Source organism: Lissotriton helveticus, chromosome 6, assembly GCF_964261635.1.
Source record: "Lissotriton helveticus chromosome 6, aLisHel1.1, whole genome shotgun sequence".
NCBI classification, from domain to species: Eukaryota; Metazoa; Chordata; class Amphibia; order Caudata; family Salamandridae; genus Lissotriton; species Lissotriton helveticus.
Genome location: NC_136067.1, coordinates 1,200,605,030 through 1,200,629,369, shown reverse-complemented (window position 1 = coordinate 1,200,629,369; position 24,340 = coordinate 1,200,605,030). Strand labels below are relative to the sequence as shown.

At 45.0% G+C, this 24,340-nt stretch overlaps 1 protein-coding gene across 7 annotated transcripts in view; it reads right to left on the bottom strand.

Annotated features, from left to right (window-relative positions):
- The window catches only part of LAMA2 (laminin subunit alpha 2), a 3,430,794-nt gene that overhangs the window by 148,863 nt on the left and 3,257,591 nt on the right, over nt 1–24,340 (bottom strand). For all 7 annotated transcript variants that reach the window (XM_078648920.1, XM_078648921.1, XM_078648915.1 and 4 more), the window contains 3 exons: nt 13,796–13,916; nt 3,247–3,423; nt 2,728–2,870 (listed from right to left, as the gene is read on the bottom strand). In XM_078648920.1, coding sequence (XP_078505046.1) covers nt 2,728–2,870; nt 3,247–3,423; nt 13,796–13,916 — 441 coding nt within the window. The remainder of the gene's footprint in view (nt 1–2,727; nt 2,871–3,246; nt 3,424–13,795; nt 13,917–24,340) is intronic.

Genomic DNA, 24,340 nt, shown 5'->3' with positions numbered 1-24,340 from the left:
CAATCAGACCAATCACAACGCTGCATTGCAGCGTTGAGATTAGTTTAGGGGAGGGAGCCTGGCTGCCTGCTTCCTGGAGCAGAGACAGGGGAGCAGGAGCAGAGACGTAGGACCCGGCGGAAAGGTACGTTTATTTATTTTTATTTTCTTATTCGCCCCCACAACACCCCCGCGATCCCCCACCATACCCCCCATGATCGCTCCCACGACCCCCCTGGCCAGCCCAGATACCCCCCAGCCATGAGAGCCGCCCCTTCTAATGGACGCTGCTTTAGGAGGTTTGAGCGAGACACATGGGAAGGAGTTGCCGGTAGTTCAGTGAGAGGGCTACAGTGGTAAAACAGTCTCCCATGCAGCTCAACAGAAGCACTTGAGTAGAGGTAGATGGGCAAACCTTAACAACCAGTAGTTTTAGGTGAGAGATGAACCAGTACGGCACTGGGCTGAAGCAGTGCTTAATTTGAGCGAGTGGTTTCTGCTGCTTGGTACCAGCAGTTATGACTGTCAACACCAGCATTTATGACAGTCTTCCACAGGGTGGCGTTGTTTGGAGATGACCACAACAACAGTTATAATTTAATTCAATATACATTAAAATCCCTATTACCTACCACCCAAGCCAATCTTATAGCTTTGGGGGCCTGAAATAGTCTGAACTGTCACAGTTGTAGGAGTGTGACAGTTAGGAGTTGGTTGTTACTATTATTGGCAGCATGGCAGGGGCCATGTGTAGAGCTTGCTGCAGTGGCCTCCTGAAAAGAGCCATGGCACTTGTTTTTCTTACAAATTAAGCACTACGTGATGGGATTGTCATAGTATCAAGATAAAGCTAAAACAGGTTGGATGAAAAATGCCAGTGGGTGAAAGAGGTGGACCCTTACAGTGGCTATTGTAAGCAATAGGGTTGGTTTAGTAAATTCCAGAAATACAAATACACAGTGAAATGTGCCCGGGCCTCATAAGTGGTCCACAAAGCTTTTCATGCACTGCTTTAATTAGTAAAGATGTCATTGGATAGGTATTGTCAATGATGTGTCAGGTGGTGCACAAGCCATGCTGCATAATAAGTACCACTGGCACATATTGTTAGGCACTGGAGGGAGGCGCATGTGCCTGATTCCATTTTATTAGCACGGTCACATGTCCTGATGTTGTTTGAGGAGTGGGCGTGAGCATTTGATTGTCAGCCCACAAGAGAGGGATCTGTCCAAGGATGTCCTCATGGACATTTCTCCCACAAGATCTCACCCCATGCCTTAACTGGGACCCAGAGCCAGGACTGGCAAACACGTTGAAACCAGACCCATCTTGCACCATGCAAAAGTAGGGACCAAACCTGACCCTCTTCAATTTTAGGGAGAGAGTGATTGAGCCTCCCTTCAAGGTCAGAGTTAACAAACAATGCACAATCTAGCTCAGTCTTTTAAATATATTTCCTACACACTTTCAGGGCTGAATCATGGCACCCCATCTAGCCCTAAAGCAAGCCCTTTGACTAGCCATCCACTGGGAAAAACGTGCATGCACAAAGGGCCAGCATAGCCATGTCGATCCCCACAGGCACCATGTTACTGAGCAAAAGGTGAGGCGAACTTGGTCACCACTTCCAGCTCTTGCTGACAAGCGACCACACAACTCTTTTGGTGCCTATAACTTCTCCCTTTGAATGTAAAAATACAAAATCATATACTAATCTGGAGGTGGCAGAAATTATTTTTTACTGGCAGACTGGGATGCCACAGTGCTTAATTTGAGCAGGTGGTTTTCAGTACTCAACACCGGTACTTAATCATCAACACCGGCCCTTTTCATGAGCACCAGTTAAGGACACATTCATTTATGGCACAAGAAGATTATGTGATTTGCCCCAAATCACAGGATGTTGAGTCGATGCCGAAACTCAAACTTCGTTCCCCAGCTCTGAAGCCGGCAGCTCTGGCCATGATGCTGGATCTTGTCCCCATTGTCATGGTTAGTAGTTGGTTCTGTTTTAGGCAGCGCCAACAGGAGATATGGGCTTGCGCAAGCTTCCTCCTGACGAGAGCCTCTGTCAATTTTTTTTTTTTTTTTACAAATTAACCACTGCATAAGCAGCTTGGGCAGAATTGTAGCAAAACACATGCACCACTCACCACCTCACTTGCCATTCCTGTGTTTACATGGGTGACTGTTGGAGGGAGGTGGCTGTAAGTCGGCCAGTAGCTTCAAGAAACAGATCTCCCCGACTGCCCCAAGAGCCTTGAAATCCTTAAGGGGGTGATATGGTCGTGCTTTACAAATATGAATTATTATTATTATTATGAGGACGAGGCTGTAGTAGCAGCCAACTATCATGTTTTTTTTAAAATTTAACAGTGGGTACCCCTGCTTACAATTCTTTTTTACACTTCCATTTGTCCCCTACGCCTCCCACCCCAACCCTAATATCTCACCCACTACCCCATGCCCCAATCCCTATATACATTTTGCACCAGGTTACAGCAAATGGTAAATATATGTGGTAAAACCACATGGAATAGGGTAGTAAGTTGTATGTATTGTTCCATTCGCCCATCCTTCTTTTTGTTTAATTCCTCGCAACATAAGTCGACCTTTTGTTATTGTTCCTGTCCCTGACGGTTTCGCCTGTTCAAAGAGGTCTCGCCAAGATCTGACCGTGACGAGAAGGGGGTGGGCTAGGTAGGAGTAATGAAGATTACCAATAAGTGATAGAGTTATTTCCGTTACCCTTTGGTTCTTTCAATCCGGACTGAATGTTCCTTGCCATCGTGAAACTCCCCAGACTTGATGGTGATCCTATGGGGCTCCCGCAGACCCGTTGAGAGCTGGACTTCAATTCGCCCCTTGTTCAGCAACACAGCATAGAAGGCCTGGGAAATTAAAGCAATACGATTAGAGAGCAAAATAAAAGGTGAGGTAGGTGGATTCTGCGTTTGACTCGCCCAACTCATGTGCACCTTCTGTTCTTAGACCAGTTTCACTTTCTTAGAACTAAGTCTGCGTGTCAAATTAAGCACATGCATTTAATAACCATTTCACTGTTGGGATCAAACAACTTCACCAGCGTCCCTATATCACATAGTATTATCCCAAACCTGTGCAATTTTGCACAAAAGCTGCACGTGCACTACTCCGCCAGTGCAAATGACAGTGCGCGAGTGCACTGCACCGGTGCCTGGTTTGTACTACCTTGTCCCATGTGTTTACCCCAACGAGGTCTGGCAGAGGATGACGCGGGTGGTGTACCTGTCCGAGCTGCCTTCGCTTTCTCCTTGGAGGAGAGGGGGTCCCACCGTTGCCAAAAAGGATGATCCCAGACTCGTTCTTTGTGCTGAATGACAGGTTGATTTCAGAGCCAGTATCAAACGAGGCAGGAGGCAGTTCAATAAATCCAGGTTTAGGAAAGCTGACTGTGTATAATTTCTGTGTAAGAAAAAGACAAAAACTGTAGTTAGGATGGGAAATGAAGCATACAGAAAGCCTATAGTCTTGGCCCTTTCAAAGTAGGAAGGCTTTCTTAAGCTTCAGTAAGACAAAGAATAACAGCTAAACAACAGTAGAAGTGCAAGTACACCTCAGTCTCGGCAAAGCTACAAAAACACAGACACAGCCACGCAAACGTCCTTTGGACACAGAACTCAATGGCAGTATAACAGCACAAACGTCAGTCACTTTCCCAGAACAAGCACAGCATGAACAACAGGATTGCAAGTTTCGCTCACACATTTCATGTGTAACTCAGAGAGCAGTAGTTCAGGATTATTTCACACATGTGGAATGACTACTGCAGAAGCAAAAAGGTGCAACTGTTCCTTATTTAAATAAGGACGACTGAAACTGTTGACAACCTTTAGTGTTGAGTTAATCAGCAGTGGCCTGACAACTTTGAAAGTGGTGGGGTGTAAATACCTGTACTGAGTTACTCTGAGCGCGAGAGAGAAGTGAATGCGCCTAACTTGCTCCAATGGGTGTGGGGGGTGTCTCCGTCAGTGAACAAGAAAATATTGAAAAAACGGGTGTAGTGGGGGCTTTTGTGCACTAAAAAAGTTTTCTATAAATTGGCTAAAAATCCGCAGGTCTGAAAGGGCGCTAATGCTATGATTACTGGGGGTAATCCCCATTACTCTTAGTCCTACTCGTCCTCGACCCAGTCATCACACATGAGGTATTCCACACGACAGGAAACAAAACAGGAAACGCTTTTTGACTCCACCCACCCTCCTGTCAGGTGCTATAACACACCTCACCACCAGAAGCAAATCCTGATGTACCAAGCACCAAAGGCCTGGAAAGGGAGGGCGGGCGGGATGTATGACTGGGTTGAGGACGAGTAGGACGAAGAATAATGGGGATTACCCCCAGTAATCATAGCATTACCTCTACGTCCCTCGTCCTCGACCCAGTCATCACACATGAGGCATACCAAAGCAACCCCACAAAGGCCTTTGGAACACCACAAACAGAAACAGATCAGACACCAAGGAGTGCAGCAAGACAGAGTTTAATAAGAAACATAAACAAACAGAATCAAACAGGGGGGGGGACCCCCACAGCTTGCAACACTCCAGAACCAAAATTAGGGCGGCCAGACAGAGCACAATTCAAGCGATAATGTCGCACAAAAGTGGACTCGGACGCCCAGGTCCCCGCCCTACAAATCTCCTCAAGGGGAACTCCATGGAAAGCAGCCCAAGAAGCAGACACACCCCTCGTAGATCTCGCCTGAACCCCTGACGGGCAAGGCAAACCAGAGCCCTGGGATGCCAAAGAGATCACGGCCTTGATCCAGCGACCCAAACTAAGACGAGAGGCAGCTTTACCCCTACCAGCCAAACCAAAGGTCACAAAGAGGGAGTCAGAAGACTGAAACCCAGCAGAACGTGCAACATAAACAGACAAAGCACGCCTCACATCCAAAGAATGGAGCAAGGAAGGAGAAGGACAGAGAGAAGGAAGAACCAACTCCTGGGAGAAATGGAAACAGGAACGAACTTTAGGCAAAAACCCGGGGTCCAAAGAAAGGACCACTGCGTCGTCCATAAACCTCAAAAAGGGGGAGAACAACGCAATGCCGTAAGTTCGCCCAACCTCCGAGCAGAAGTAACAGCCACCAAAAAGGCCACCTTGAAAGACAGGAATTTCAAGTCCACGGACTCCAAAGGCTCAAAGGGAGGGGACTGTAAGGCACCCAAAACCAAAGAAAGATCCCAAGGAGGAACAGAAGAGCGGACAGAAGGAGCAGAAAGAGAGAAACTCCGAAACAGACAGGAAACCAACAACCGGTCCGAAGGCAGAAGAGAAGCCGGATCCCGAAAGGCCCGGATAGCAGCCCACTGACCCTTCAAAGTGGACAAAGCATAGTGTTTTTGAAAGCCATCCAAAACAACTGAAGAATAGAAGAAACAGCACAGGAGGCAGGGGACAGGCCCAGGGCAGTACACCAAGAAGAAAAGGAAACCCAGTGCTTGGAATAGGAGGAAAGAGCGGACTTCTGATGAGAAGCCTGCATCACAATGATGAGGTGGTCGGGCAAATCCCGGACTCCAAGAGACAGTCGTTCAACCTCCAGAGCGCTAAGGTGAGAGGAACCAACAGGGAGGAAGACGGGGAACCCAGAGGGGACGGGTAGCGGGGCAGGACCCACGGAGGGCCCACCACCAGACTCAGCAGCAGAGGAAACCAGGAGCGGCGAGGCCAATAAGGGAGAACAGCCACCACCTGAGCCCCCACCTGCTGAACCTTCAGCAAGAAAGCAGGGATCAGAGGAAAGGGGGAAATGCATAGAGGAACCAAGGAGGCCAAAGGACAGACAAGGCATCCACTCCCCAAGCCCCCGACTCCGGAGTCCTGGAGCAGAACAGGGGAAGCAGGGCATCGGTCCGGGAGGCAAACAGGTCCAGCACCGGAGTCCCGAACTCCCGGCAGAGCAACCGGAAAATCTGAGGGGCCAGACACAGGGAGAGAGAGGACGGGAACCTCCGACTCAAGGAATCCGCAACCACGTTGTCAATACCCCGAATGTGCAGAGCAGAGAGGGCCACCAGATGACACTCGGCCCAACTCGCAATTGCACACGCCACCAAGTTCAGGGAATGCCAGCGGGTACTGCCCTGGTGGTTGATGTAGGCCACGGTCACAGTGTTGTCCGACCTCACCAACACGTTGTACCCCAGAAGACGATCCTTGAAAAGGCGAAGAGCCCTCTCCACCGCAGACAGCTCCCTCCAATTCGAAGAACGGTGCGACTCCGAAGGAAGCCAACGCGCCTGCACCGCCCAAGGGCCCAGAGTCGCACCCCATCCGGAAGCGCTGGCATCCGTCGTCAACACCAAGGGGGGCGGAGGATGGAACCACATGACCCTCGACAGATTCGAAGAATCCAGCCACCACTGGAGAGCAGACACCAACTCTGGAGACACAGGCACAGGAATCGAGAAGTCCTGGACAGGAAAGGGCACCCAACTCTGAACATGCCACAACAGAGGCCGAAGATGAACCCTGGCCCAGCGTACCGTGAACACAGTGGCAGACATGTGGCCCTGAACCACCAGCCACTGCAGGAGAGGAGCCGAAACCCGGGAAAGCAACTTCCTCAGCAAAGACTGAAGACGCAGAATCCGGGACTCCGGGAGAAAGACCTTGCCCTGAACAGAGTCGAACACCGCCCCAATGAAGGTCCTCCGACTAGCAGGGTCCAGGTGACTCTTCGGCAGATTGATAAGGAAACCATGATCTTCGAGCGTACGCATGGTCAAGGAAAGGTGGCGAGACATGACCTCCGGAAACGGAGCCTGCAGCAGCCAATCGTCCAGGTATGGAAACACGGACACCCCAGGAGATGGAGATGAGCCACCAAGGGAGCAGCCACCTTGGTGAACACCCTGGGGGCGGACCGGAGACCAAAGGACGCAAAACTGCCAGTGATGACCCGCCAGGCAGAAGCGCAGGAACTGCTGATCCACCAACGCCATCGGAACATGCAGGTAGGAATCCTGTAGATCTAGCGAGGTGAACACCCAACCCTCCTGGATCAGGGGAATCACCTTCTGCAAAGTCTCCATCTTGAACGGGATTTTCTGTACAAATAAGTTCAGGGCCCAAAGATTGATGACAACACGGAACCCCCGTGATCTTCAGAACCACAAAGACGATGGAATAAGTCCCCAGCCCACGTTCCAGGGGGGGACCGGGACAATCGCCCACTTGTTGAACAGCACCTGAACACCCTCCAGCAACGCCAGACGGCGAGAAGGGTCTGAAGGTGAAGGGGTCACCACCACACCCGAGGGAGGAGGAGGAGACAGGAACTCTATCCGGTAACCCCGGGAAAGAACATCCAGCACCCACAGGTCGGAGGTCGACAGCAGCCAAGCAGGGAGGAACAGCCGCAGTCTCCCACCAACCGCGGGCTGACCACCAACGAGACCGGGCACTGGAACGGCGTAGTCAGGAACGAGGAGCGCCAGACCCACCATCCGGCGGGGGCTTCTTCTGGAACCTCCTCGGAAAGGATCTACGAGCACCACGCTGGCCTTTAATCGAGGACTGCTGAAATCTGGAAGGCTGGCGAAAGGATCTGGCATTCGAGAAAGAGGACCCCTTATGAGAAGGAATATGACGGAATGACAATGAATGCTTCCTCTCCTTGAAGACTTTATGGAGCTTGTCCTCCAGGGCGTCCCCAAACAGATGAGTACCAGGAAACGGCAACCTCAAGGCCATAGAACGCTGAGCAGCATCCGTCTTCCAACCCCGGAGCAGCAAGTTACGACGGGCAGCAACAGACGAACCACAAGACATAGCCGAAGCCCTGACCGAGTCAAAGGCGATGTCCGAAAAGAATTCAGCTTGACGTTCCATAGATTCAAGCAAATCCGGACAACTGCCCCCCTCCTGCATAGCAGTAAACAAATTCTTGAAGTCAGCCAGCAGAGACTGCGCAACGTAGGCACCATACACCCCCGACCTAAGGGCCAGGTGAGAGCCAGCATAGGATTTCTTCAGAGCAGAGTCCATCTTCTTATCGACGCCATCCTTCAAGATGTTATCATCCGCCATGGAAGGCCGACTCACCAGAGAAGCAACAATAGAGTCCAGCTGCACAGCATCAGGGAGGGCAACCTCCATATCCTGCAAAGGATAGAGCTTCGACATAAACCGTGGCATAGAAATATGGTCCGGGTCCTTCCATTCCTTAAGGAGGACATCCTTGACAAAAGGGTGGATGGGTATGGAAGAAGCCACCGGCTTCCGAAACTGCGGCAGAACTGTGTCCTGGGAAGTGCTGGGCACAGAGTCCTCAGGGAAGCCCATATTCTCCCGAACATGACAAAGAAGATCAGGCATCAGGTCTTTAGAAATGTACTTCCCCTGCAGATCCACCGCACCCAAGGTAGACTCATCAGATGAAGCAGAGGAAGAAATATCGGAATACAGGGCATTAGTAGCCTCAGAGCGACGCCTAGCGCCCTTCCTGGAAGCCTCGAGATCAGACAGCGTCTCCAAAATCAGGCGCTTCAAACGCTTGGAGTCATCCAAACTGGCACTCCGAGCAGCAGGAGCAGAATCCCCACTATCCATAGAGGAAGAGGAAGACCGGACAGGAGAGACATGCTTTCTCTTCCCATGGTGTTTCCCCATAGCAAAGCAGCACAGCAAACCAGCCAACAGAGCAGACTTGAGACACCCAGTAGCACCACAAGCAGCAGAAAGGAAGGACAGAACAGTAGAATCCCGCCAAATAAATACAAAGAAACACTCACCCATCAGCTGAACCACGGAGAAGAACTGATGAGGAGGAAGGAGGGGGGAAGGAGGAGCTGAGCCACGGCAGCGAATGAATCATCCAAAGGAACGATGACATCACCCCCATTCAGCCAAACAGGATCGAAAGACAAGCAGCCAGGAGCCCACCCAGGCGCCTGCACAGGCCAATGCGGAGCAGAACATCGAACCGGCCTCCCGGCCGCCGGCCGACACGATATGGAGGCTCCAGCCCCCGCCGCCAAAGCGAAAACTCTGCACACCGCTGAGACATAGCATGCGGCCGGTAAGAGCGTCAGCGGGAGCGAGCCTCTGGAGATGGACCGCGGGGCGGGGCTCCGGCAAACAGCAACACGGTAATCCCGGAATGGCCGGAGAGCGAGGAGCTGCGGCGCGCCCTGAAACCAAAGGCACAGGGCACAAGAAAGAACCGGAGCTCCTACCGGAAACCGAGTCCAAAGACACATGCGCAAAGACACCTCCGAAGTGGAAAGTCCGAACTCAGCATCAAGAAAGACGAAATCCCCGGGGACCCGAGAGGCCCCGCAACCCAGGTACCCAGCAATACAGGAAACACAGGAAGCCCAGCAGCCCGGTTTCCACATCCCACGGAGGGCCATGAGCACCCCTAATGCCCAGCAAAGGAGGAAACCACAGGACAGGCGAAGCAGGTAAGTGCCCGGCACCCACCCAAGCGTCCCCCATCAGAATTCCATCCGACAGGAAACAAAACAGGATTTGCTTCTGGTGGTGAGGTGTGTTATAGCACCTGACAGGAGGGTGGGTGGAGTCAAAAAGCGTTTCCTGTTTTGTTTCCTGTCGTGTGGAATACCTCATGTGTGATGACTGGGTCGAGGACGAGGGACGTAGAGGTAATGGAACATTCCAATACTTTCATCATGTGCCTTCACGCCTGCCCTCAAAAGGGGTGTTTTATGGTCACCCTCCCTAATAAAACATGTAAAAAATGTTGTCACCGCAGAGCATTCATATAATCACAGACCATAGAGAGCACAGCCTAATAACATCTTTATGGCACAAAAAACAACTCTTTTACTCAATTTACACTCTTGTATGAGATTATGCATCCATTAATTATTGGTAATTGCATTACTTTGAGACCTACTCCCTCTCTTCCATGCCTCAATGCGTAAGGAATGGAAGCGAGGGAGGGAAGGGGAGGTAACACAGATTACACTAATCTTACATGCTCAGGCATCAAACAGAAGTAAGGAATATATAAAATATTTATCCTTGTAAATGATAAAATTCCTACATTCGAGTCATGAAATATCAGCAACAGAAGCAAGCACTTGCGGAAACAAAAACTGAAGATGGGTAACAAGGCTCTCAAAGACAGCATGAAAAATCAGAATACATATATTTCGGAAATACAGCAATGTTGTTCACAAACATCAGCTCGTTAGTTTCCCCAAAAATATAAACAGTTTGCCATCAAAAATACAGACTTTTTGAACAATGAAAACCAAGATGCCTAAACAAAAGCTTTTCAGGTTCACAAACACATTTTTTTACTCTTAATACTGTATTTTCGTTCATAGCAAGTGCGTTTGGCCTCGAAGCATCAGCTTGACATTTACATCGAGTACTTTCATTTACTACTGCTGTTCATGCACGGATTCTGCCTTTCATGCACATTTACTATCACTATCAACTATCAGAACCACCAATCATGTGTCGGAGAGTTCCACCATCATTATGGCAGGAATACTCAGCATTGTCCTACAAATGCCCACAATATAATCAGATAGGGCTGTAAGGCCAGGGCCCCATAATACCATGGATAGACACAGTTCCTGACTTAACACACTTAATATGTCAAAAATTGGCACCATCATAAGAGATAGACGCAATAAACTATCCCCAAATGGTAGAAATGAGAGAGAAATAACATCACATGACAAAACCTTCACCTTAAACTCAAAATACATAATATACTCTTGGGAGGTGGCAGTTGAAAATAATCTAACAATGCTGAGGCTTACAGTATTACACCAGGCCATGGTTTTCAGTGAGGCCACTGACATTTAGAAATAAATGGCAAATGCCTTCTCTTTGGAGCAGTGTGGCATGCACGAAGGCATCTACTATTTTGCTAACTCTATAGCCAACTACATACAAACTGTAATATTCAAGAAGTGTTGCGCATTAAAAAGCTACGTTAATAAGTACACAGAGTCGTAAAGTCCAACTAAAGTATGAACTACCTCTCTCTTCTAATGTGCTGTGGCCCCAAGAAACGTTCCATTAATTGCATTACTCTGGGCCAAGACTCCTTGATATGCACCCGCACTTTTCCTTACCTAGGCATACAATTTTCGGACAACGGATCTTGGACTTCACATTTGGCCTGCGGACGGACCAAATTCCTAAGAGCTATAAATTCAGTATTACATCTCCCTAAACCAAAAAGAATTGAGGTGGTACTGTCCCTACTTAAAATCTACAGGACACAATGTATACCCACCATGACCTATGGGGCAGAAATCTGGGGCCACATAAGCTTGAAAAGCGTCCAGGTCGAGGAAAATAGATTTTGTAGGAGGCTCTTGGGCTTACCAATTTCATCGTCCACCTTTGTATGCCATAATGAGTTAAGAATGTCTTACCTGGAGGATTATATCAGGTCATGCCCTGTCTTGTTCTGGCTAAAGGTTTAGAAAAATCCAGCAGCCACTTTGACTAGAGAAATGTTGGCTGATTGCCTAAAATGCGATAAGGGTAGCGACATCCCCTGGTTGGCCCAAGTACGGGCGAATATGATTGCGGTTAATCTTGAGCATATCTTTAATAATCCTGATCATTTAGATGGAACTGACGGAAAGATTATTCGCAAAATTTTATATAAACACTATGGGGATGCAAGATACGCCCAGGAATCAGCCAAAGTATCCGTGAATCAGTATATTTTAATGACAGGTGATGGCGGACCCCCTTCGTGCTTACCCATTAGTTACCTTTTAAAAGATATTACACGCTGGGAGCGTAGCCTTCTTTTTCGTCTCAGATAAGGATCAATGAAGTATTTGCTGTGCTTCCCCATAGGCTACCAACCCAATATTAAGAATTTGGCCTGCCCATGTGGCAACTTAGGGAAACAGTCTTTGTTACATTTTCTGTTCTTTTTGCTCTTTTTATCAGAATTATAGCATGCAGTTACTGATACCGTTCTTTAGAACCAAGGGCATAAAGGATTTTAAGGTAGCATACAAAACTATTCTCCAGCTCAAAGATGATTACATTATATATTGAGTGTGTACCTTTCTGAAAATGGCCATTCGATCACGTTCTTCTATGAATTAATGATTGACGGATCAGGCTGTACCATAAGTATTTACTGGTTTTTGTCTGTATTACACTTATATCTTGCACTATGCACAGTTGCACTTTATTCGATGCTGCTAATTGTAATCTGAGATTTTGTGATTTGCTCATTCCTAGCTGCTTTAAAGGGAAACATTGCACTTTGCACATTGTCACTTTAATACCGCCGTTTTTATCAATGATATGGATAATCTTGTAATATTTGAAAAGAATATTTTAACATTGATTATATTATTAACAATGAAGGACCATGTACGTGATTATGTGTATGTTTGTACTTTTATGGATAATGTATATCCGAATAAAGATATTTTTGATTTTTTGAGTAGAGATGTACATTAGGGTATCTTAGGTCACTGTTTTTTGACAACACAAGTCACACTGCGCACATGTTTTCTAAATCACGAAACCTAGATTTCATAGAGAAAATCCATGCTTGAATGGTGACAAGTTTATACTCTGTTGGAAAAATGTACCCATGGTTATTGGATAAGACTGAAACCATTAACAATATAAGGTTAAATGCAAAAAGTCACTGTTCACCAAAATTGCCCTTTTTATTAATGAACATTGGATTTGGTGGAAGCAACTTCAGTTATAGAACTTAACGCACATTGCTGAATTTTTTTTAATAAAAATAGTTCTGGCCTTTCACAAAGCTGCAGTATTGAACGTGCTTAATAGATGTCCTTTCAAATCAGATACAGCTGCTTGAAAAATCTTCCACAAAGCTCCAGTACTTCAAGCTGCCTTCAGATGTACCCCTAACTCGAACATTAATATTTGAGAACTCTTTCCCACATCTGTAGTACTGCAGGGCGCCACTAGTGGTCCCTTTCGAGTACGATGCATGTACTTGCAAAGTATTTCACAAAGCTGCAGTAGTTTTTGCTGTTCCTAGATACCCTTCTAGATCACGTGCAAGTAATTGTTTTGCCACACTACAAGTGTTTGTTGTACCATACCTTTTGGCCTTATTAGGGGGGTTTACTTGTGTCCACACCTGCCCTAGCCTCAGGACAAAAAAGAAGAATGAATTGAACTAACCCACTTGAATGTTTCTTTTTCGTGAACGTTTGGCAGAACAATGGCAAAAAAGCATAACCATGCATTTGTTTTCAGTACACTGAGAGAGTTTTTACAAACATCATTATACCCAGGTGTTTACAAAGTTTTTTATTGACTTAATTGGCCTTCACAAAGTTAATGAAGATTCCTGCGTCAGTGTTGCCATTAGTTGTGCATACATTTTCCATGTTTTTTGTGAGGCAATTCTCACGCCAAACAACCCCAACAAAGATGGAAAATACATGCAGTCTTTTTCTAAGCAGTTTACAGAGTTTTGTACGTGCAGTGGAAGCTGCAGATTTTGGTGTACATGTGAACTTTTTCCACATGCATTACCGCATAATTTACGATATTCCTGCAAATTAGGAAAGTGTAAACCTTTGCAACTTTGTGAATATGCAGAGATTTTCAGAGAAATAAATTCCAACTGCACACATTTAAACTTTATTGTAGGCAAACAACAATGTATCATTTTAAAGGGCAATTGACATTTGGCGAATCTATGCTGTCTCCTGCTAAACATGTTATCATGGAGTGTGTTGCTGTTTGTAAATGTGTTTAGGGAGCATGCAAACATGAAAGGCTTAAACAGGCATAACAATTTGACATTCCAACATACCTCTAAAGCACATCCTTTGGTGATTCCGACATAATCAGGGCTACTCAGTAAATTGTAGGGTGTGCGGGACACTTCGATATCCTTCATGCATCCTGAATACTTCTTTAAATTTACTTCAGGCCTACAAAGAGAGGATCAATACAAAACAAAGATTAGTAATTGTTTTATGGCACGCCTAGTCCCCATGTGGGATGCACACTGACAGTGCCACACCATGCGCGATACCTGAAATCTACAGGTTGGCCTGATTCTCGCCTGCGGGTATGAATACTCGAGCATCTACTGAGGGAGGGTAGACTATCAAATGACATGTGAGAGGGTACAGCGGCCTGATGTCCTTTTTTCAGGATTCAAAGAAAGGAGTAAAAATGAGTGTTGGGCTGGTAAGCAAGTTCAGGAAGGAGAACAAGTAAACCCGATAGAGCTACATTCATTTGGCATCACATTTTTCATTTCTGTGTTGCAACATTTGCCTTTAACCCCTTGCATGCTGCCGCGATTCTGAGCCTGTGCGGCAGAATCGCGAGTGGGCGGGTTCATGACGGCCCCCAACCGTCATCAGCACACGAGCGCCGTAGTGCATGACGGATGGGGGCCCGTCATCAGCATGCAAGGGTCATCATGTGTTCATAGTAGTCACAGTTGACATCTCCCTACATGTGACAGTGTGTGAGTAAGTGTGTGCTTCACCACCCGAGATTCAGTTTCGTCTACCACGGTTACAGTCTATGAGCTGTTGATGTGCGAGTGGAGTGATGGAGAACCAGGTCCAAGTGATGGCATGCGATATAGAGAGGGGGATCAGTGAGAATGTCCAGGATGTTGCTGACAGTCATGGCTGGAGACCTGTCTTTGATGACAACACTGAAACAGCAACAGTGTTCACGTTTAACCCCTTGATGAATCTACAAACCATGGACTGGAACAACAGTGTCGCAAATTGACTTTATGGACTCATGCTCCAAGATGATTCTTCCAACAATGATCCACGCGTTGCTTTTGCAAAATACAATGTTTTACTAACAGTACTACATAATATAAATCCCAACCTGTGAAATAAACTCTTCAGATGCGCCCTGCTGAAGATGCACATGAGTACACGAACGTATTCGAACCAACTAAGCCGGAGCATACAAGTGTGTAGTGTGAGAGAATACCGAAAGAATATGAAACAGGAGCTCAGAAAGAGACTGCGCTGTGATATTGTTGTCCCCTGTCTTGACAGGTGGTAGATAGAGTTATGTGTGCCATAATCTAAAACTCAATAACACAGTTAGTTATTCATAATACGTATCCGACCAGTAAACAAAGTTAATATCACTCAGGGATATTAAAAAAAAACATCTGATGATGCACTTATTACTGTGTGTACAGCCAGGGGCTCCCATAGCTTCTCACAATCTGTCAATAAACCCAGCACACGAAAGCAGGCACAGAGTCAGTCAACGGTTGCCTGCAAACTTCAACATCACTGTCATATAATAACTACCACCCCGTTGCCTTACCATTCCCTGTACCTCTTCAACATGGCTGATGGTCAACATACAAAACAAAATGAGAGGTCCGAAAGGGTGATTATGGTTCAGCCCACATCCTCCCTTAACAAAGTCAAGCAAACTTAGTGTGCAGTTCCAATGAAAGACGAGACTACCTAATGAGCCCAATTAAGGCTCCTGGCTTATTCATAAACCACAGAGCATCCCCTTTAGGATGCTCAAGACCCTACACTGGACAGTGCTTCTGTGCTCACTGATCCTAGTTTTGATTGGTCCTGTGGTCATCCTGATGAACCTGAGGTTAGAGGGACACCATTTCAGGTACTGGTTCAGTTGCTGGTGTTGAGATTTGCATGGTTCTACGGAATCCACTTCTTAGGTAGGCGCGGATCAATTTCCTTTGTCTGTATTGTTAAATCACATACATTGAAACTTCCACAGGTGAAATGACCTATTACCGGCTGTAATCCCCAACAAGTGGTGATTGGCTCTGAGCTAATGTCTTTGATTGGTAGAATGTGCACCGACTGTCTAAATGTAAACAGGGGTCTTTGCAAAGATAGTTGCTTGTGTTCAAAATATTTCACTTTTTGGCTCTGATCTTCTTAATATCAATGGATATCGTAGTATGGTTGTGGCACACGTCAAGTTCTGATTGTCTGTCTTGGGAAAAGTTTCCTAGAGGGCATCCATTTTGTTATTACTTGCCCTCTCCTTTGTTGAATGGACAATGTTTTCTTGGAAGTTTTTGCTTCTGAGTTTCTTTGATTGATCTTCTGTTTGGACTTCATATTCAGATATTTTGATGCAGTTTCTACTGTCGTGTATTTCTATAGGTTCTGATTCGATCCCCCTATTCCTGACCCTATTCTGGTTAAACTTACTAGCTAGTTAACTAACAGTCAGCCCATGAGGCAAGAAATCCCCCATGATGCAGATACCGTTATCTGACGCAGTCACACTACGGCACAGGAACGTGTTATCTGATTAGGTCATAACGCTTGAGATCTAATTAGACAAGCGACATTCCTCCAGCCCCTGATAAGGCATACGACGTTCTCATAACAAATCAAACCTATGACAACCTGGATAATCCGTGCGGCCATTGTTTTGATTTCACAGAGAACTTTAGTAAAGAATGTGCTAACGAGCAAGTCGTATGACATCTTTATTGACGTACCTATGTCCATCCTTACGTCAATCTCGGCACCTTTAAGGTATAAATATTGCCGACCTTGCCCTATGCAAACACACGCGTGGTGACAAGACGGAGCAGCCATACTTGCCGAAGCCGAGAGCAGAAGCAGACCCCGCAGGCAGCAGCCCCGCCTTCCTGACGCGCTGAGAGACGCGCTGCTATCTCAAGCCGAGAGACCCAGCACCGGCGCTTCTGGGCAGCCCTCGCAGGCAGCCTGGAATATCGAGAGCAGAGAAAGAGATACCATTCCTCATTCATCCTAAATTCCAGGTACAGAACTGAATAACCCCTCCTAGAGAATTCTTTAGTTATTCACTTGGCAAAAACAAACTTAAACTAAACTGTAACTTTCTATTCCCGCCCACGCATTAGACTTAGGTCAGGTACACGGGGTAGGCGTATTTAGAAACACCAGTTGAGTACGTTTAGTCAAATGTATATGTGTATGTAAATATATTTTAATCATTTTAAACATCATATGGCTCAGAAACCATATCAATGTTTTTACAGTATTATTTTATACTATTGCTTCTAATGTATGCACTTTACTTAACTATAAGTATTGCAATAATATCGATCCATTTCTCTTGTACGAGAAAAGAGACTGATCAATAAATAACATCTTTTATTGAACACGCCCGTCTCTTCCTTTTCTCTACATTCTGATGAGACTAAGAATGCACGTACTGACTGAGTAAAATAATTGCCTTGTGCTCACACGACTCTCGAGATTGACTCTTGATTAGGGGAGAGCAAAGTTGTCATGTTCTATGGTTGTCAGAAACTAAATCCCTTCTTGTCTAATCAGGGGAGTTAATCCTTCCTTGAACATTCGAGAAAGTTTCTAGCGAACTCTGAGCTTAGCTGGCAAACCCAAAAATTAAGTCTAGTATCGACAGTAGTAGACCTAGTTAACGTCTGGCCTAGGCCTTTACTGCTGTAGGCACTATTCCAATGCGCAGAGCCTATTGGGAAAATAGGAGCTACACTACATGGCGCCCAACGCGTTTGGAAAGGGCGATAAAACTAACGTAAGACATTTAGAGTAACTCAGTCGTGCTTTCTCACTCAGACCCCTTTTCCCAAATACTCCAAAGACGTCTGGAGTGGGTGAAAGGTTATTATATCCTCCAAAACCTCGCAGGAGGGAACTCCTATGTATGGTTCTTGGTCTAGTCAACGTTGAAGGATAAAACAGTTCCAAAATATTGTGCATCTAATCTCTGTTTCCATAAAGAAACCTGATCTGCAAACAAAAATAATACCATCCTGTCAGTAAAATGGGAGACAGCGATGGAGAAAGAGAGGCAATTAGATTAGCTACTGAAATAGCAGATGCTGATGCTACCATGCAAGCAGCAGACGCGGATATAATACTTATTCCGGTCATTAAAAGGAGATCTATAACCTTAAAACTTATAGAAAATGGACTGACACCTAGAGGTGGCACAGTCATATTCGTAATTGAGGCACACGAATATCGGCAGACAGAGGTATACTATACATGGATACATTTTCCAGCAGCAAATGCTGTAACAAAGTACTTCCACTATTACAAAGTAGAGGAACCTCCTGAAACGTACACTCCTTTCGAGGAGGTGGAAGTACCACTCAAATTCCAAGAGCATTTGCTCTTATTTGATGGCGCCCTAATACATAACAATCACATTACAAGGCTCGGTCCTTTAGGAAGACCAGGAGCAACGTGGCCGGTCCTAGCCGGATACACACCACATCCAGACATCGAAAGAATGCCTGCAGCAGAGCTATTAATACAGCTAAAACAACTACTAAAAATTCATAGACAATTAGTTCAGTATGTAATGCGGACTTCAACAATTCAGCCAGCGATTAAAATTCCACAGCTGACCCCTCACCAGGGGAACACAAATAAAATCACACCACAGAACATCCAATCCTGCCTAGGTAAAGTTCCAGCTAAACGGGAACAAATACCATTCTGGTTGGCACAGAAAATTACCCAAATAGAGGCGGTGTTTCCTGACACCACCCCATTAGAAAAACACAGGATTCTGACTATATGTCTCCCAATGGGAATCGCACCACACATTGAGGACTGTGACACTTGGGGTACAGTCTTTGCTTCCATCTATACAAAAACGCACGGTGTTCCATCCATTTCGGTGATACCAGATGTGCTAAAACAAATTCAAGATGAATACGGTCCAGAACCTGCTTTAACTCTCGGTATGAAATTACTGAAAGACTTCAAGCAGGTCTCGGCTATATTACTAGCCAACATAAAGGGTGAAGCAGCAAACGTGGCGATCCGCCAGAGGTTAAAAGAGACAGATATAGCAGACCAACCAGCTGAAATTGCCAGAATCATAGAAAAATCCTATGAAGAACTAGGCAGAGATAGTCTAGGTGGAATACCAGTAAAACCGCAACTGACTACAAGTCCAGAAAAAATATTTTTTAATAATAATTCACCAAAAAAGAACTGGGATGGAAATAAACAATCCAATCCTAAAGAAAAGAAATTCCAGTCCAGAGGAAGGTCTCCTAGGCAAAGAGAGAAATCTCCGAACCCGAGACAAAGGTCACCTCAGAGTGAACCCTCTGGGAATAGATATAACCTTAGAAATAGGGATAATATTAAAAAACCTGATAGATATCAAGACATTGATACACGTCCCTCTCAATCTTTTCAGAATTCCTCGCAGAAATCGGAAAGAAGAGGACGATCAGAAGAGCACGCCAAGTCCAAAGACAAGGAACCTGCTCAACTGAAAAAGAAATCACAATTTCCAAAAAAGAAGGTAGCCAGTATCAAGGTAGTTAACAATGCCGAGAATACTGAGGACACAACTGAAAAACGGAGAATGGGCTCAGACAATGCTAGACAGCGCAGCAGAGGTGAGCATAGCTCGCAAAGTCCTTATGAATCATCTGGAGACAGTGGACACGAATGAATACCTTCAAGTGGAAACTGCAGATACCAGAGTTAGCAAGCCCCACAAAATATACGAGATAACATTACGTATAGAGGGAGATAAGACTAGGAAAATAAGGGGACTATTTTGGGATAACCTATCCAAGGGCTATGACATCCTTCTAGCTGAAAAAGACTGGCCACCAGAGTTTGTCAGGGAGTGCCCTCATGGCGAAAAAGTAATTATGCCTGCCTTCTCGAATCAAATACCGATTCATAAAAAATATACACTTGCTAGAAAGTGGGCAGTGGCCTTAGCACCTGCTTTATATAAAAATCATGTAGGATGGGATGAGGATTCTCCTCCTCACAAAGTCCAGTTAAAATCACAACCTACTGCACAAAGGCAGTACCCAATTAAGCAAGAAGCTAAAAAACAAGTAAATGAAATACTAGATCAGCTAGAATACCAAGGGGTGATTGAAACTTGCACCTCACAAATGAACAATCCTTTATTTCCGGTCTCCAAACCAGACAATTCGTACCGTCTAGTTTTGGATTACCGACACCTTAACACATGTTGCAAAACTTTTGCAGTGCAAAACTCACACAGTGCTGCACTAATGAATAACATAGTGCGCAAAAAATACAAAACAACCTTGGACATCTCCAACGGATTCTTTTGTCAAAACATAGCACCAGAGAGCAGATATTTAACTGCATTCTCAGTAAATGGCACTCAAAAACAATTCTGTCGGTTAGCCCAGGGGTACAAGAACAGCCCGGGGGTATTCTCAGCGAGAGTAACAGAATTACTACAACTATATGATGATGAAGCATTATCTTATGTCGATGACATTTACTTAACAGATGATGACTTGGAAACTCACTTGAAAAGAGTGAACACCATAATACTTGGTTTCGCTGCAGAGGGTTACAAATTCAACATTTAAAAAAGTCCAGAATTGCCCATCTGACGGTCCTATTCTTAGGATATGAGTTATCAAGTGAAGGCAAAAGCCTGGCAGACAATTTCCTAGAGAAATGTGCCGTAATCCAAGCTCCTAAAACACTAAAAAACCTACAGTCAATTCTAGGCTTCCTAAATTTCGGAAGAACTTACATTGCAAATTACGCAGAAAGGGTCAAACCCCTTTACGATCTAATTAAACCAGACTTTAAAAGATCCAGTTGGACTCAAGCACACACAGAAATTTTGAGATCCTTACAAACAGACATGCTAATTAAAACAAAATTAGAAACCCGTGATAATACACGCAACCTTGTGATCCGAGTCATCCCAGGGAGATACGGATTCACATACCTAACCTCTAATGAGGGAGATAAGGTACCAATTGCATTCAAATCACATTTGTACACAAAAGCTGAACAGAGATTCAACAACAAAGGAAAAATTGTTCAAGCAGTTCAAACCGCAATAGCTAGAGAAAAAGACATAGCTGACGGTAGACATATCACAGTCAGAACAGCAGAATCAGCTTTTGAGGCATTAACAACACCGTGTAATTTACCAACAACAACATTGGATCCAGAATGGTTACAATGGGTAAATTCAATCACAACGGACAAAGTATATTACTTCTTTGATCCAGAACTAGAAGAATTAAAAAATCTAAAATATGAAAAAACGTATCCTCTGCCAATCGACATTCTGCCTCTACGACATTACGCCTGTGTAATCTATACAGACGGACATGCTCAACCCTCCGTTTGGGGAGAACATGCATACAATCCCACATGTGAGATTACAAAAGAAGTGTGGCACGGAGGTAAACTAAGACCTCTATTAACAAAATCACACTCAGTAGAAACTAATTCAGAACTACAAACTGAAATATTAGCTTTGAAAATGGCGCTAGATAATGCGGATCGCGAATTCCCGACACTTATAGTGTCAGATTCATATTTCTGCGTCAAAGCATATAACAAGGATTTGCAGACCTGGATTCAGAACGATTACAAAGATGACACGGATGCACCAATAAAGCAGAGACTGCTCTGGGAACAGGTAGCTCTTTTGAAAAAAGAACTACCAAAGACTCACGTGACACACTCACTGAGTCACCAGCGTGATGGCGTTCACGTTGTAGGGAATTCATTGGCTGAAACAGCCGCAGCGGCAGCCAGTAAACCGGCTCCCGTAGATCGAAAAAAGCGTACATTAAAATACATTGACGGCGAAACATTGCTGGCAGTAAAAACGTCATCAAAAGGCGACTGCTCGGCGTTACCGATCAACTATCCACTCAATTACACATACATCATAGATGCAAACTCCATTCCTTTTGCTCGAATCCCTGGAGTGGGGGATAGAGTGATTCCAAACATGGACAGGAGAAACTTGTTAATCGCAGACGCACACATGGGCGAGGGTCTCAGACACCTTAAATTAAAGGATTCTCTGGAAGAATTACAATCACGGTACTGGTGGCCAGGCATGAGCCTGCACTACACCATGTTTGTAAAAAACTGCCCAAACTGCAACAGAGATCGCAGTGGGGAGAGAAGCAGTTTAATACCTCGTCGTATCAAGGCAGATAACATCACCACTAAAAAGAATGGCTTGCGATTAACATATACAGGCTAGTTCCCACTTATAATGTAGATCCACAACACTCGGCTGACGTCCGGACTGTTATACAAGATTTGCGAGTCTAAATGGCATATACGCTAAGAGCATGCTACGTTCGACCAATTTTTTTTCCTTTTCTCAGGCAATCCAGCCTGGGGGGGGAAAGAATGGCCAAATGAGCACAGCCCAGCGGGAATCTTCTCACTTCCTTCCTGAGGGTATGGGATGGTGTAAAGAAAAAACCAAGACAGAAAGCAATCTATAATAGAAAGGATATTAGGTTCGGGAGCTGGGTGGGTCAAACATCTAATAAGTGTCCAACGTAGTCTTAATAACTTGCCAAGAAATTCTCTGAAGGGATTCAGTCCGTACGAATTATTATTCGGAACTAGGATGTTGATCTCTGACCTTGATAGTCAGACTTCAGTGGTAACAGAAAAAAGCTTTGATGTCAAAGACCGTTTGGCTATTTTGCAGGACTTAAACAAAACAAGAAAAGACCTGAGCAACATACAGTTGAAAGAACAGCCAACGACCACTGAAGAATCACCACCTGTCCCAGCAAGACCTGTCTGGATTCCAAAAGTCGGGGATCTAGTCAGGGAGAAGATCGCGGTAAAGAAGGAATTTGGGCCTTCTTACAGAAAAGCAGTTCCTGTATTGTCTGTCAACGGGACAAGATCAGTTGTACTACCGCCACTTGCTGGAAAAAAGGAGAACCGAGTTGTATCCATCGACCTGGTAAAACCACAACATGTGGCCGATAACAAACAGTAGGCCAAGTGGACTCCCAATAAGTAGCAGAACACCAAGGTTTGCTACCAGTACAGAGGTCCTATCAAAGAGGCTCATCACATTCGAAACGCCTACGGAAGAACAACAAGGACTATGCAACAATGCAATAGAACTTAGACCTCTGAAAACCCAAATAAAGACATTTAGCAGAGACACACCAATCTATACAGAAGTACCAAGTGAAAATGCGAGAAACAAAAATCCTGAACCAATTGGAACAATTGACAGAACTGCATCCGGTTACTTCATCAACTTCGATGATTCCTCTGACGGCTTCAGCGAACAAAAGACACAGCCATCATCAAAATCCTTTAAAGACAAAGCTAAGGAACTTTTGAAACAACTGAAAGAAACATATCTAGTTTCTCCATGGATTGAATTTTGGGTGGGTTTTGGTGCATTTATCCTCATACTTTGGCTCATCATGGTATTTACCTTGGGACGCTTCATTGAGGGAAAATATGCTAAAATGGACACAGCAAGTCAGAACATCAACTTGGTCCTCAAACCACACACATCTTCACACGTCGAGAAAAGAGAACTTTCTTCAGAACTTTCTTCAGCCAACTTCACAGCAATTCCAATATCTGGTGGGGTAGCCTGGGACAACACTGACTATGAAATTTATGGTCCGGTCGAGATCCTGAAATATCCACACCAAATCAAGATCTCCTTGAGTGACTTTGCAAAACCAAACTCATTTGCTGATGATTGGGACTTTGAAAGTATAAACAATATGATGTCTGACTTAGTAATGTCTGCTAAATTTACAAAACATGATTATTTGCAGGGTTCTACAAATTATGACAGCATGTACTGCTATAACCATTATGGTAACCATTTCTTGCATAAATCTGCACAACCTAGAAATGTTTTAAATTTTAATCAATGGGAACATTGTACTACACCTCCAAAAGGGAGCTCTAGAACCGTGTATGGCAAATATTCATATTTTTCAGGTTTTAACATAACTAATGCTGAAACATTTTATTACAAATTGTCAAACAAGACAGGGATGAAAACCATGATAACCAACACAAAATTGATATATTCAGATTCTTTCTTTGAAAAAATGAATACTTTTGGATTTGATTATTGGGACAAACATGTTGATTTGAAAAGTGTTTGGGGCACAAAAGAATGGCAAGTACAGGGTATAGAAGCTTTGTTTAGAGCCTGCATGATCCCAGAACAAATGATATTTTTAAATGACACCGTTCAACAAACCACCTGTCTTGGCTTAGCCAAAATCAAAGATTTAAATAACCTGTCTATTCCAAAGCCAACAATGTTTAGCAATAACTCTGAAACAGATGAAGAAATAGACATAAACCATATACTTAACCAGAACAGAACACATCCTGATTGGAAACAATGGTTGATCTGGCCCACAGATACAAATAACTGTCAAGATAGATTCCTGGATAAAACCCAGGGTTTCAAAATGACCAGGCCAGACCCTAGATATCCCCAAAGACATCACCCAGGGATAATAACAACCTACAGTGTGGGCAAATTATGCCTTCAATGGCTACAAACTTCCACACTGCCTGAAATTAAGCAACAC